Genomic DNA, 12,817 nt, shown 5'->3' with positions numbered 1-12,817 from the left:
CTAATTCCTATTGAGAGCTGACTTATTAAAAATTGAAATGTTTAAAATGGTTATCCTCTGTGGTTATCCTATTAGACCATTCAGAATGTACCTACTTACATTGTAAAAATATTTATATTATCAAATGTTGTTTTGTTGTTGTTGTTGTAGATGTGTGACATGTGTAGTACCTAGTTAAAAAATAGATTATTATCTATTAGATAATATCTAATTGATAAAAATGTTTTACCTAGGTATTATGTAATTATTATGTAATTATTATGTAATTATATGTTTTTTTTAATTGTCTTGTAGATTTTCTTATTATTTAACGATATCAATCTGTTATATTATAATTTGTTAAAAATATTTTTATACTTAATCCGTTTAAAGCGATGACTCATTCATTAAAATACGGTGTAACATCGATAGCACCCGTAGTTATAGTTCTTTACATATCCGGTTTATAAAAAGTATAATGATTTAAATATTTTCATAATATTAAAATATTCATAAATGTACGTTAGATACGTAAGCACTCATCTAAAGTGATCATCGTCATCCATTATAAATAGATCGAACCCGCTTGCTTAAACATCATTATCACTTTGCGAGATTGTCGTGGTGAATCATATCTGTTTATAATATATGACATACGTACTCGTTTGCTAAATAAACAGTGCAGAAATCGTTTCTTGAAATTTTCGTTTTGCTATCGAACAAACCATCATAGTTTACATAAAATATTAGTTCCGTGGAACTGAGATTTAGGCCTTTGACACACTAGACGGAAACTCCGTCGCCGAACTTCCGCGGCGGTCAATCCGTTCTATACGGTACCAGCCACACTGAATATTCAGTGGCAGATCATCAGTCGGCTAACTGCCCTTATACGGTGTGGTCGTCACTGCGAGTTATCCGCTGAATGTGGCGCGATGCATACAAATACCTGTAATGCAACGTTGCCGATCTTACGCTGACGGAAGATCGGTGCGCGGACGACCGATCAGACGCGAGCGAGTGACGGTCCGCTCGGAACGCGGGATCATCCGCGACGGAACGACCGATCTTCCGCGTAGTGTGCCCGTTATTTGTATTTTATATGCAATAACATGTATTGGCGTTCCGCCGCGGAAGTTCGGCGACGGAGTTTCCGTCTAGTGTGGCAAAGGCCTTACGTTTACGTTACACCTACGAAAAATTACCACTGGCCACTAACTAATGAGACTTTTTCAGTTTATTCTTTCAATGCTAGGTAATATAGAGGTTCTGTGGGACGAATAAAATTTATCTATGATCTACCTACACTGTCACTAAATAAATCAAATGCCTTCTGATATTCACGCTAAGTCTTAAAAAATATTTCAGATTTTTTTGTGACTATAAAACTTACAAAATCTCCCATAAAGATTGTTTTAATTAAAACTAACTTTAGTCACAAATGACTTAACCTGGACATATTATTATTCATAATTTTATTAATGGTGAGAAAATATATCCATTTTTGAAGATATAATCGCGTTTTTATTTGATTGACTGCTGGGGCACATCTACCAAGCCAAAGTAGACAAAAAACAACAAAATATGCAAACTAAACCATCTAACATGCATAAGCATTACTGACCTCACATTTAAGACATTTGTAGGTATTTTGAACTTGGAAATAAAGGTGTGCCGTCTTAAAATACCATGCATAACAAACCGTATATGTAAGACCACATTTGTGATGATACGTCACGCATCATCGACCTATCGTCGCGGTACGTACGTTCCTTGCCACGATATGATAACATTTTATGTACACTGAACGACAGTGATTATAAAATATTATGACTATGAATGAATATATATGAATAAGAATTTTTATTGCGACCTTATTTGGTTATTTTTAAACAACTCTAGTTTTATTTATTTATACTTATAGGTGCGTATTGTGATTTTGGCTCTTTACAATTTCTCATGCTATCAAAGATTGAACTAGGTATCTGATGTTTATTAGAAGGTCAAGGAAGTCAGTGACCTGTTTTGTTGTAATACTTTTATTATTCTCCATATGAGTTACACAGTTCAATGATGCGGCTTTACGTGGGTTTACTATGGAATGCGTATTATTAGAACATTTTTTATATTTGACATAAGCATAATTAGTTAACTAATGGCTACAATTCTATTTGAAACTATTCTTAGATACGGAAAATTATTTGTTTTCTCTCTCAGAAATATGTAACAATGTTTACCTATGGATTCCTACGAGTAGAACGAATTGCTTATGATAAGGTTTTTGCTACGGAAACTTACACGGATTGTGTTTATGTCACAAAAATAAATAATACTTACCAGATTTTTGTAAGAAACTATAGAAATATAAGAAAACACATTTTATAAACAATTTTGGTGTACAATGTACAATTAATTATACTTACTTATTTAAATATTAGGTATATTATTTAAATGCTGTTTGTAGAGAAAACTTTAGGAATATGATATTTTTGCATTCAGTGTGAATCAAGATTCAAGAGTTATCTTCAGGAACAAAAAATCTAAAATGACTACCATTAGGTACCTAAAAAAAGTTAAAACTGACAGACCAACCTTAAGTAAAAAGTTATTATAATCTGTATAATTTAGTGATAATATAATTCTATATGCGAGCAATGTAACAGATGCATTTTATATATATGTCTAACATATTATAATACATAATATGTTCTGTATACCGCAGATTTCTGTGCCGTTCCGAGATGTTTCCGTCATCACACAATCATCATCAATGCTACCTTATTTTAATTTACACAGCAAACCCAGATTATCCCATATTGTTATCGACAGTACCGCCAACACAGCACTAATAATGTGTGCCTTATCACTTCACACCACAGTCGCAAGTAGGGCATGAATATCGGAATCTCGGAATCTCGCAATATCGGAATCTCGGAATGAAAATTACGATATTACAATTCCGATACTGAGTGATCCAATATCGTTATATCGGAATTAAGATTTTTTTTATTCAGTGCTGAATCATTAAGTTGAGGTTAAAATTTGCGGCAATTTAAATAATTAGCCAGATTTAAAAAAAGAAATAGGTATAGTGGTGATTGAAATGACGCATCTCAGTATGCCTATCTCACTCTTTCGCAGCGTATAACTCACTTGCTTCTTCTCTCGCACAGAGAAACAATTACCTGCTGTGTGCATCAGTCACTTTCATGAACTGTGATAGTTGGGAGTTGTTTGCGTTTTCTGGCGATGCGATGAATAGTGTGCAACATTGTTAAAAATGGACTCATAAAAAAAAAGAACTCGTTCTCAGAATTTCTCAAAAAACGCTCATCAAATGTATGCGATCATTTTCATCGATCGGATCACGGATGACGGCCATACGTTCAAAAATAGTAATGCCAGATATGTTCAGAAATTGTATTGCTAAAAACATGTTTATTTTGAGTCAGTTAAATTAAGTTGTTTAGAATTAAGCAGTAAAATAACTATTTTCATACCGAATAAAATATTATGATTATAATACCTACGTTTTTAATTAATAAAATCCACCTTTTTAACAAATATGTCCAATTCCGATATCAATATCGGAATTCCGATATTGAGCTCAAATATCGGAAATCAATATCGGAATTCAAAACCATTCCGATATTACATGCCTTAGTCGCAAGCAACCTCGACAACGACACGCGATTTGTCCAAGCAACGAGTGCATACAACATTGGAACTACGCAATATTTATAAATATTAAATACACATTTGTTTTATTATATAAATGTAAGAAAATATGTGGGGGAAAATATTATAAGGGGTATCTCCCTTTGCAACTCTACAAGATGGTGCGTGGCAGGTCCTAGCATGGACTAGAAACAATTTCGTAGTAGATCCTTCCTTAATTATTTATTTTGAACGACTTTTTACTTTTGTAAATGGCGATATATGATGATTTATAAAAAATAGAGTAGCGCGGTAAAAACATTTAACGCGGATAAAATCACGGTCGGAAACTAGTCTGTAGGCTGTAGTAAATCACTAAGTGATTACGTCACAACATAAATATACAATAGAATATAAGGTAGTTCATTAAAATCGTCATTAACGTCTATTGAATAATTGATAATCCAACATTTGTTTTATGAATCAATCCAAACTATACCTACATCAAACGTTTTCTCATTATAAACTATTTCTTGAAAACATTACAACAAAAATAGAATTTAATGCTAATGGCTAATGAAACAAAGTAGCAAAAACAAAAACTTGAATTCGTATAAAATCTTACGTGAACTCGGAATCGCGTTTATTTCGGGAAACCGCCTGGAGCCGCTCCAAAAGCGAAAACATAATCAGATCCCGGTCACTTTCCTCGCTGACTCAACTACAAAGTGAGTAAGATTAACTCTCCTGACGAATCTGCACTCCTGGTACTCGCGGAGGCGATTCAAGGGAAACGATTCATTTAGATAAATATTAAATTCGATTTAAAAATAAATAACTATCGTGAGAAAATTGATTTGGGAGCCTATAGGTATAGGTTATAATTAAACTGTAGAAAGCTACGAATTAAAAAACAGTTTCTTTTCCGCTGATACAAATGTCAGCCACTTTTCGATACGTGATGCTTGTGTAAATTTTTCATGACGTTTTTACTGAGGAGTGAATGACCTGGCGATCCTGTTTGTACGGTGTTCTTAATATCGAAGAACATTGGCTTTTCTACTGTGTTGTCACACTAAATAAAAAATATGTATTGAAATCCACTGAATAAGAACATCAATGACTTATCTATACTAATATTATAAAGCTGAAGAGTTTGTTTGTTTGTTTGACGCGCTTATCTCAGGAACTACTGGTCCGATTTGAAAAATTCTTTCGGTGTTAGATAGCCCATTTATCGAGAAAGGCTATAATATATCATCACGCTAAGATCAACAGGAGTGGAGCACTGCGGGTAAAACCGCAGGGCACGGCTAGCATATTATATTGCTGCTATGGATGAGGGACTATGGAAATTTATTGCTCAATTAAACTTTGACTAGGTTACAATGTTCGTATACAATGTGCATATTTAGACTAGGTAATTGTGAGATATTTTCATTTATGAATAAAATATTTATTGAAAAGCGAAAATATGTTTACGGGAATACAACTCAATTAAATGTCATTGCATTGTATTTTATTAAATAGGCAACAAAACTCATAGTTATTTGTAGGTGTGATTTAATAAATAGAAACATCACCACTAACATGTATAACTTTGTTATAATGTAGGTACTTAACAATAATTATTTTATCTCAATACAATTGAGATAATCAATCATTGCGTATGATTTGCATGAACATTAAAAAGTTAATGTGTACCTATTCAATATTCCATAAACGATGCTTAAGTATCTCTAACAAGCCGATAAACCTTGCTGGTTATTTAGATATTTCCATTGGAATGACGACATTGTCTTTAGCATGTATTTAATCGTTTTAAAATTCTTGACACGGGTCACCTATAGATATATCAAATTTTAATTAAATCAATATAACGACATGGCTGTTCGAGAATCCTTGACTAAAATCAATGCACATTAGATCATCACCGAAAACCTGTCTCATAACTTAAATATTATACACTTATATTGTTATCAATATTGGGAACCGATAACGCATTAACCATGCAATATCACTTTCCTTAACTACTCTATGTTTAATCAATACCACGCTGTACTTTTATTTTCTTTTTAAATATATTTCATGACGTGATACTTTATTATCTGAGTAATAACATCTGCGAGCGCTAATAATATATGTTTGAGTTATTGAAATATATTATAATAGATAGAATAATAATATGGCACAACTATTTGTATGACGATACTTTGTAAACTAGAACATCCAAATATATGTATATATTTTTTAAGACTAGCTATACTTAAAATTTAATGCGATTATATGACCTCTGGAAGCGGCGGAAATATAGATTAAATTAAAAACGCATTAGCTAGACCGACTGATATTACTGACATAAAACAGACCAGTTTCAGTGAGGCGGGCCGATTGGTTCCGTTGCGATAAGAGGATTAGATCGTTCCGGTGGCAAAACAAGTTGTTTCATTTGTTTTATGAAGAGATATTAGTGAATTTTACCTGTCCGAAAAATCGTTCCCTTGCAGACGCCATACTTTCGCTCCGTGGTGATTCGCTTTTAGGTATATCGGGTGAGTTCGGCTGGGTCATGTTTGGTTGTTCGGAAGCTGGGACTTCTTTTTCAGACGATGCTAACGAGGTTTCATTAGTGGTAACTTTTTCTTTAAGAGCTTCTTTCTGAACAGACCCAGTATCGGGCTGCCCGTTTTGATCTTTTTTAATACCTCCCGTTTTTCCGTTACTCTTTTGATTGTCCGCTTGCTTCTTCTTGCTCTTCTTCTTCTCCTTTTTCGGCTTCTTAGGTTTGCCTTCGCGAAGACGGTCACTAGCGCAGCACTGCACATTACCCATGTCGAGTTGCGAGCATTTCGCGGTTACTCAGTCGGGAGTCGTTCGTTTGGTCGTTCGAGACGCGTCGGCGTCGGCGCCGGCACGCAGAATGAAAATTTCGCGTCGTATCTAGCGTTGCGGCGCCCACCCGCCCCAGTATTTTCTCCGAAAATCTTTAGAACAGAGTTAACCGCCAATTACGCGGATGGCGTCCGCGAAGGATCGCACCCGAAAGCCAAAGCGCGTGCCGGCCGCGCTGGCGTCATCACTCGCCCCGGCCCCCGCTCCGCAAGGTCAAGGCGCACTTATTGTTCCTTCTGGCCGACCGACCAAAGCGCACTCCAGATATTCCAAACATCCACTAAAGCAGAGCCATTAAGTGGAGCTGCCGACCATTAGACCACACTATCACTGACGAAGCCACTTTAGATGAATCGATCAGCCAATGTTTACAATACAGCTGCCACGGCAACGACAATCCGAGCACGTAGCCAGTGGCAACACATACGTAGAGCAGGAATATTTAATATCAAAACTATATTTGGAAATTGTTCCAATGAAATACAATGTAAGTATGAGTAGAGGCTGTCAACGGTTCTGTTATTGTAACCGGTGTCAAGAATCAAGATGCGCACGTGCTATGCAGTTATGTTTGTCGGTAGGTATAATGATCCTTCATTTGCAAAACCTGTATTTTAGTACGCGTATGGAACTTTGATTTCATGTAAGTTAGCAATCAAAAATATTATTAAACACAATTTCAACAATATTCTACAATAATAATATTATGTATAACATTAAGAGCTCTATTTTCTCTTTGCCGTAGCCGAGTTGTTTTAGTAATAATAAAACTACCAAGTCTATATACGAAGAATTTACAGCTGTTGACTGAAGTGGTTAAATTACATATCAAAGTCAACATATGCGATGTTAAGAATATTTTTCGTTAAATTAAAAATACTATTATACGAGAGATCGCGTACGACGAAGAAAATTTAGGGCGCCGTCGATGTCGCAACCTCTGATGAGTCGAAGTAAACTGGGGCACGCCACGCGAACTTTTAACGTGCTATACTTTCGACCAACCTCTGTCACACCGATATATGTAACCGAAAATAATATTCTCTTTTAAAAACAGCAATAAAAGCATTTACCTAGTAACCTTCAAGGAGGTTGATAAGGTTACAACATGTTACTTTCCATTTCGCCAATATTTAAAATTATACGCTTACATAATTTGAATATTTTTAGATAGTAAAATAAAGGTAAACAAGTGTTTCTTTATACACCCGGTTCTTTTAATTATATATTTTTAATGGATAGAGGAAGTCAAAGACGAGGCGACGCTCCATATAATAAAAAAGAACATAATAAAGAGCGAGATGCTTCATGGCCTTACATTTCATTGAAATTTAGGTCATATTAGGTTTTTCATATCATATCTGAAACAGTGCATTCAATCTTTACAGGAGAAGGAAGACAATTGCACAATACAAGAAAGAAAACCCAAGATACAAGATTCATTGGAAAATAATACAATAAAGTATCCCAAATAAGGATATTATTACTACAGTAATGCACGGCTAGATATGATGAGATGTATCTAATATAATTAGATGTATCCACAAATATAAACATTTTCGCACCTCCACCTCTTTTTCTTCTCTATAAAATCAAAAAAAAATTCTGTGCACAATAGCTGTAAAATTTATCGCTTACGTTATGTTTCGCCCTTCAATCTTACAAAAACCCGTACACACTACACAACCGTGTACAGTGTACTTACATAATGTTTAACAGTTGGTACCTATACTATACATACAAAGAATATGTAAATTGAAAACAGTCTCATGAATATTCATATTTTATATGGCACTGGTTCAATTACTTGATACATTGTCCTTCTATAATATTATTTCTCTCCGAGAACTAAAAGTCTACGAAGTGTTTAAAGTTAAGCCGGAATTTTAATTGGAAGGTTTTTTTGGAAAAACGAGCATGTTGAAAAAAGGATTTTGTCCTTCCTTACAAAAAAGAGCGTGCCGAGCACACGTATCAGAAGTGAAACTTTTTTGGCAAGATTCAAAGATACCAAAATCGTCGCCTTACGACGTATTGCCATGACGGTCGCGGTATTACTATAACGCGACCTTGAAATTTTACTCTCAACGCGCGTAAAAAAGGGTCTCTTGAAAAAAAAAATTTTTTTCTTAAGTATTCTTAACACTATCAGCAAATGTTTATTTTTAATGAGATTTATTTTGGCAAATAAGACAGGTAACTGACCGATCTTATGCTACATTCAGTAGACCGTACCTACATAATAATTATAGCAAATGAATAAAAAACAAGTTTTTTATATTGATGATATGTAGTGATGAAACCGACATGTCGAAGAATCAAAAGTTCGACGACATGTGACATCCACCAACCCGCACTTGGCCAGCGTGGTGGATTATGGCCTGTACCCTCAATCCTCATACGCGTCCCAGCAGTGGGAAAATAGGCTGATGATGATGATATGTAGTGAAGTTCAAAGTAATAGTCAATCCTTGAGCAAAATACTTACTTATCATATGATTTGAAAAATCAATGTTACAATCCGGTGGAAGGACATCCACAAATTCTAATCTGAAATTATGTGGAAGCCATAAACAAAGAACTGGCGCCGCATTCGTCTCATGCAGTGTAGGTATATCTTTATTGATAAAAGATTCTGTTGAAACAGTTTACAATGCAAGTGGCGAACACGTAAAAAAAATAGAATACCTCAAACAAATATAAACACGAATTGAACACCTCTTTCATCGTTCGGACCGTCCTCTCGGTTAAAAGAAAGTACTTACGTACTTTTAAAAAGTTCATCGTGTGATAAAATTTTATGCAGATGTAAAATAAAATACTTTATTAATTCCAATCAACGTCAGCTTACTTACCGTGTCACTATCGCTTTCCTCCGTGGCAATAGTTACTCCCTTTTCCAGTAAAAATTCAGCGTCAACCATTTCTTTTTCAATTGCAGCCACTTCATCTTCAAGAGGAGGTGACGTCTGCAGTTCCTCAATGCTGGCTGACTGACTTTCTGACGGCAGAGCTTGACTCGGCATTCTCACAATAAGAGGCCGAAAATTGAAGCGAGCAATCCCTAAAAATAATCATGAATAATGTTAAATACACATTTTTAATGTCAAAGAACTGTTGGACTGAGTTTACACTTTAAATATCAAGTGTGATTGCAGTTTATGGTGATTGATGTGAACAAAACTACGAATTGGTAACACACAGTAAATTATATGCATACAAGGTATATTATTTGATTGAATTTAATTTATCTATAGAATTAGAAAACGAAGTATTCTTAATTTAAAAAAATATGTAAAGTTACAATTACATGATGTAGAATTAAAGTATCAAAAGAAAGATATTCAATAAGAGACATCAGACAGTGCAAGGTTTTGCTCTGCTATATTTTGATGGTATTTTTTGTCAAGAAAAATCAATTACACCTTTTCACAATCACGATAGAGAGTTAACATTAACATTACAAAAGTTAAAAAAAAGCGATGGAATAAACTTTCCTACCCTCAAATCCTGCGTACCTTTATTCTTTGGCGTTTTTGTTAAATCTCTAGCTCCATGTCCAATTTTAGAACTGCTCTGTACTGGTTTGATCTTAACTTTTTGTAAGCCGCTTCCTGGCAATAATGTTGTAATTACTTTCTTAGGTTCATCCACTTCACAGCTTATATTAAATTGTCGAAAAGGATTCTCAACATCTGCATCAATATCCAAAAAGCCCTCTTCGAATTGCTCATAATTTTCAACATCAGAGTCTATTTCGCTTCTAGAGCTGTGTAACTTGGGTCTACTCGTATAAATTGAACTTCGTCTTGAACTGGTCGGTTTTGGCTCAGGGGATGAATAACTTCTAATGTATTTGTTCTGTTTCGTTGGTACATCCTGCTCAGTTTCAGATGCCGGAGATGAGTAGCTGCGCGGTAAATGACTCTTCGAACCTTGTAATCTACGTTGTTGTTGTTGGCAAGTCCTGGTTGCTATCAAACTTCGGTTCCCACCAGTTTGTAGAGGTTCTTTTCGGCGCATTTTCACTTATTTTCACAACGTGTGTATCACTTTGCACTACGTGGTCAACTGAGTGTTAATTAATTTCCTCTTACATGTAACGTGTATGTATGTCCACTTTAAGATCGAATAACAGTATTAAATAACAAGGACGGGAGTGGAGCGCTGATATATTATATGATATGATGATAAGCAACGTTGAGCACATCTCAGTCACGGGTGTTGCACCATCACATTGTAAACTTATGTCCTTTACTGCTTTAACTCACAGTAACCGTATGCAATTTAAATCCATACTAATATTATAAATGCGAAAGTAACTCTGTCTGTCTGTCTGTCTGTTACTCAATCACGCCTAAACTACTGAACCAATTTGCATGAAATTTGGTGTGGAGATATTTTGATACCCGAGAAAGGACATAGGCTACTTTTTGTTGCGAAATATGTACCACGGGCGAAGCCGGGGCGGACCGCTAGTTTTAAATAATTTATGAATTTCATAAAATAAATGCCAGATGAAGAACTAGTTTTAGGCTGTAGAACGGTTACTTTGTAATTTGCAACATGATTTACTTTTCTGAAAGGTGAACACGTGAGTTACAAAGCTTAAGAGCGTGTAGTATGCGTGGTTGGACCTCAAGGCGTAGTTACCGCGGCCGTCGAAGAAGCGTAGGCTTAAGCTCTGTAGGTAGACAACTTTCTCTTTAGCGGTGCTTGACGACCATCATTCGAATTAAAAACAACTACTTCGCAAACTTACTATACACGGAACATGGGTTTACTCTTTCCGTCTGTCATGACATTGAATAAATATAATTTGAATTACCCAATGTAGTGGTTGACTTCTTTGGTATTTACGGTAATGAAGTGCATGCATTTCATAGTCAATTTCGTAATGCATTCAATATTACAGGGCCTTATTCATGTAGGTAAATAGTGAAAACAGTGTATAATTTTCCTACATCAGGGTATTCAGACTTCATGATAATTATAACATCAAATACTTACCTACGACAATTATTATGTTTCATCTGATACAAATAACAAAATATTATCGAACAAACTTACGAAAAGTTTTGGGATAAAATACCTACTCAAAAATTATTCCTACCTAAAATACCTATGAATATGCATACATAGTACATACCTACGCAACCTACCTACCGCTTTGATACATACCTATACCTACCGCGCATATAATATTTATTCTGATGTAGAATAAGGTATATAAGTTATAAGGTATTACATAGGAACTAAAAAGTTTCATCCAAAACCGTCAATTACAATGTAAGCCAATTTGTTACAATAATACCTACCTACTTACCTATTTGAAATTGAGCATACAGCTCAAGGAAATTTTAGCAATCATTTCAAATATTAATTTTTTGTATAGATCGTAGTAAGTATATGTATCTCAATGGTATACCTAGATTTGTAATTTATTAATGTCCGTCGGAAGAACGCTGTAGGTAGGTACCCGTGGCTGTACCTTTATCTATACAGGGTGTCCCACTGTTGGTATACTAAGCTCAAAGGAGGTTATAGTTTTGCATACGCTGAGTACGTAAAAAATAATTTAAAAAATCCAGACGCATTTTTTTTCAAATAGATGAATTCTTAAAACTCTATGTGTACACCCAAAACAAGCAACCTGCCCAACTTTGCCACCAGCACGTGAGATATCGTTTAAGATTATGTTTTCATAGACAAAATGCTCATATTAGAGAAGCAGTATATGCCGGCTGCGCGAAGCTAGAGAAGAAAACATGGATTTTCAGGAAAAATTTAGCAAAAAATTTTGGACCCAATTTTTTGCACGCCTCATAAGCGAAGCGTTGAGGTGGGTACTACTGTCACTTCGCGCAAAACATCTGATTTTTCAAAGTTAAAATGTCTTTATGTATCATACATTGCACTTGTAAGATAATACATACACACACATATTGAGAAAAAACACTATTTTTAACGTTCATGATATTTTTGATGTCATTTTTGTTATTTAAACTAGTTAAAAAACAGTTTAAAAAAGTTCTGTCTTGGACGTCCGTGTGTCTGTATGTGCGGATCCTTTTTCTTGTTAACACGATAGCGACCGAAATACTTTACTAATCGAGTCTTTTTTTTTCTCTTACGCTTGAGTATGCTCAGGAATAGAACCCTTTCATTTTTCAGGGTCTGATTCGATGTGGTTTAATTGTTATTAAATAAACAAAAATAATAATTAATAAATATTTATTAAAAAAAAATTATGAGGCGTGCACTTTTGGATTTTCCAAATTATTTTAAA

General features: G+C 34.8%; 1 protein-coding gene across 3 annotated transcripts in view; it reads right to left on the bottom strand.

Annotated features, from left to right (window-relative positions):
• LOC149485982 (NAD(+) hydrolase sarm1-like) overlaps positions 1-10,745 on the bottom strand; it is a 54,880-nt gene extending 44,135 nt beyond the window's left edge. For 2 of the 3 annotated variants that reach the window (XM_089698582.1, XM_089698583.1), the window contains exon 1: positions 6,118-6,674. In XM_089698582.1, the coding sequence (XP_089554708.1) occupies positions 6,118-6,468 (351 nt within the window). In that variant the 5' untranslated portion in view covers positions 6,469-6,674. Of the gene's footprint in view, positions 1-6,117; positions 6,675-9,383; positions 9,593-10,046 lie in introns of those variants that run through there. The other variant, XM_089698581.1, reaches the window with a different exon arrangement.
• Positions 10,746-12,817: the final 2,072 nt, after the last annotated feature.

Source organism: Colias philodice, chromosome 9, assembly GCF_061535455.1.
Source record: "Colias philodice isolate Cphi_HAF_F1 chromosome 9, ilColPhil1 Martin Lab GWU primary, whole genome shotgun sequence".
In the NCBI taxonomy this organism is placed as follows: Eukaryota; Metazoa; Arthropoda; class Insecta; order Lepidoptera; family Pieridae; genus Colias; species Colias philodice.
The sequence above is the reverse complement of the archived record's forward strand: the minus strand, read 5'-3'. Positions and strand labels throughout refer to the sequence as shown.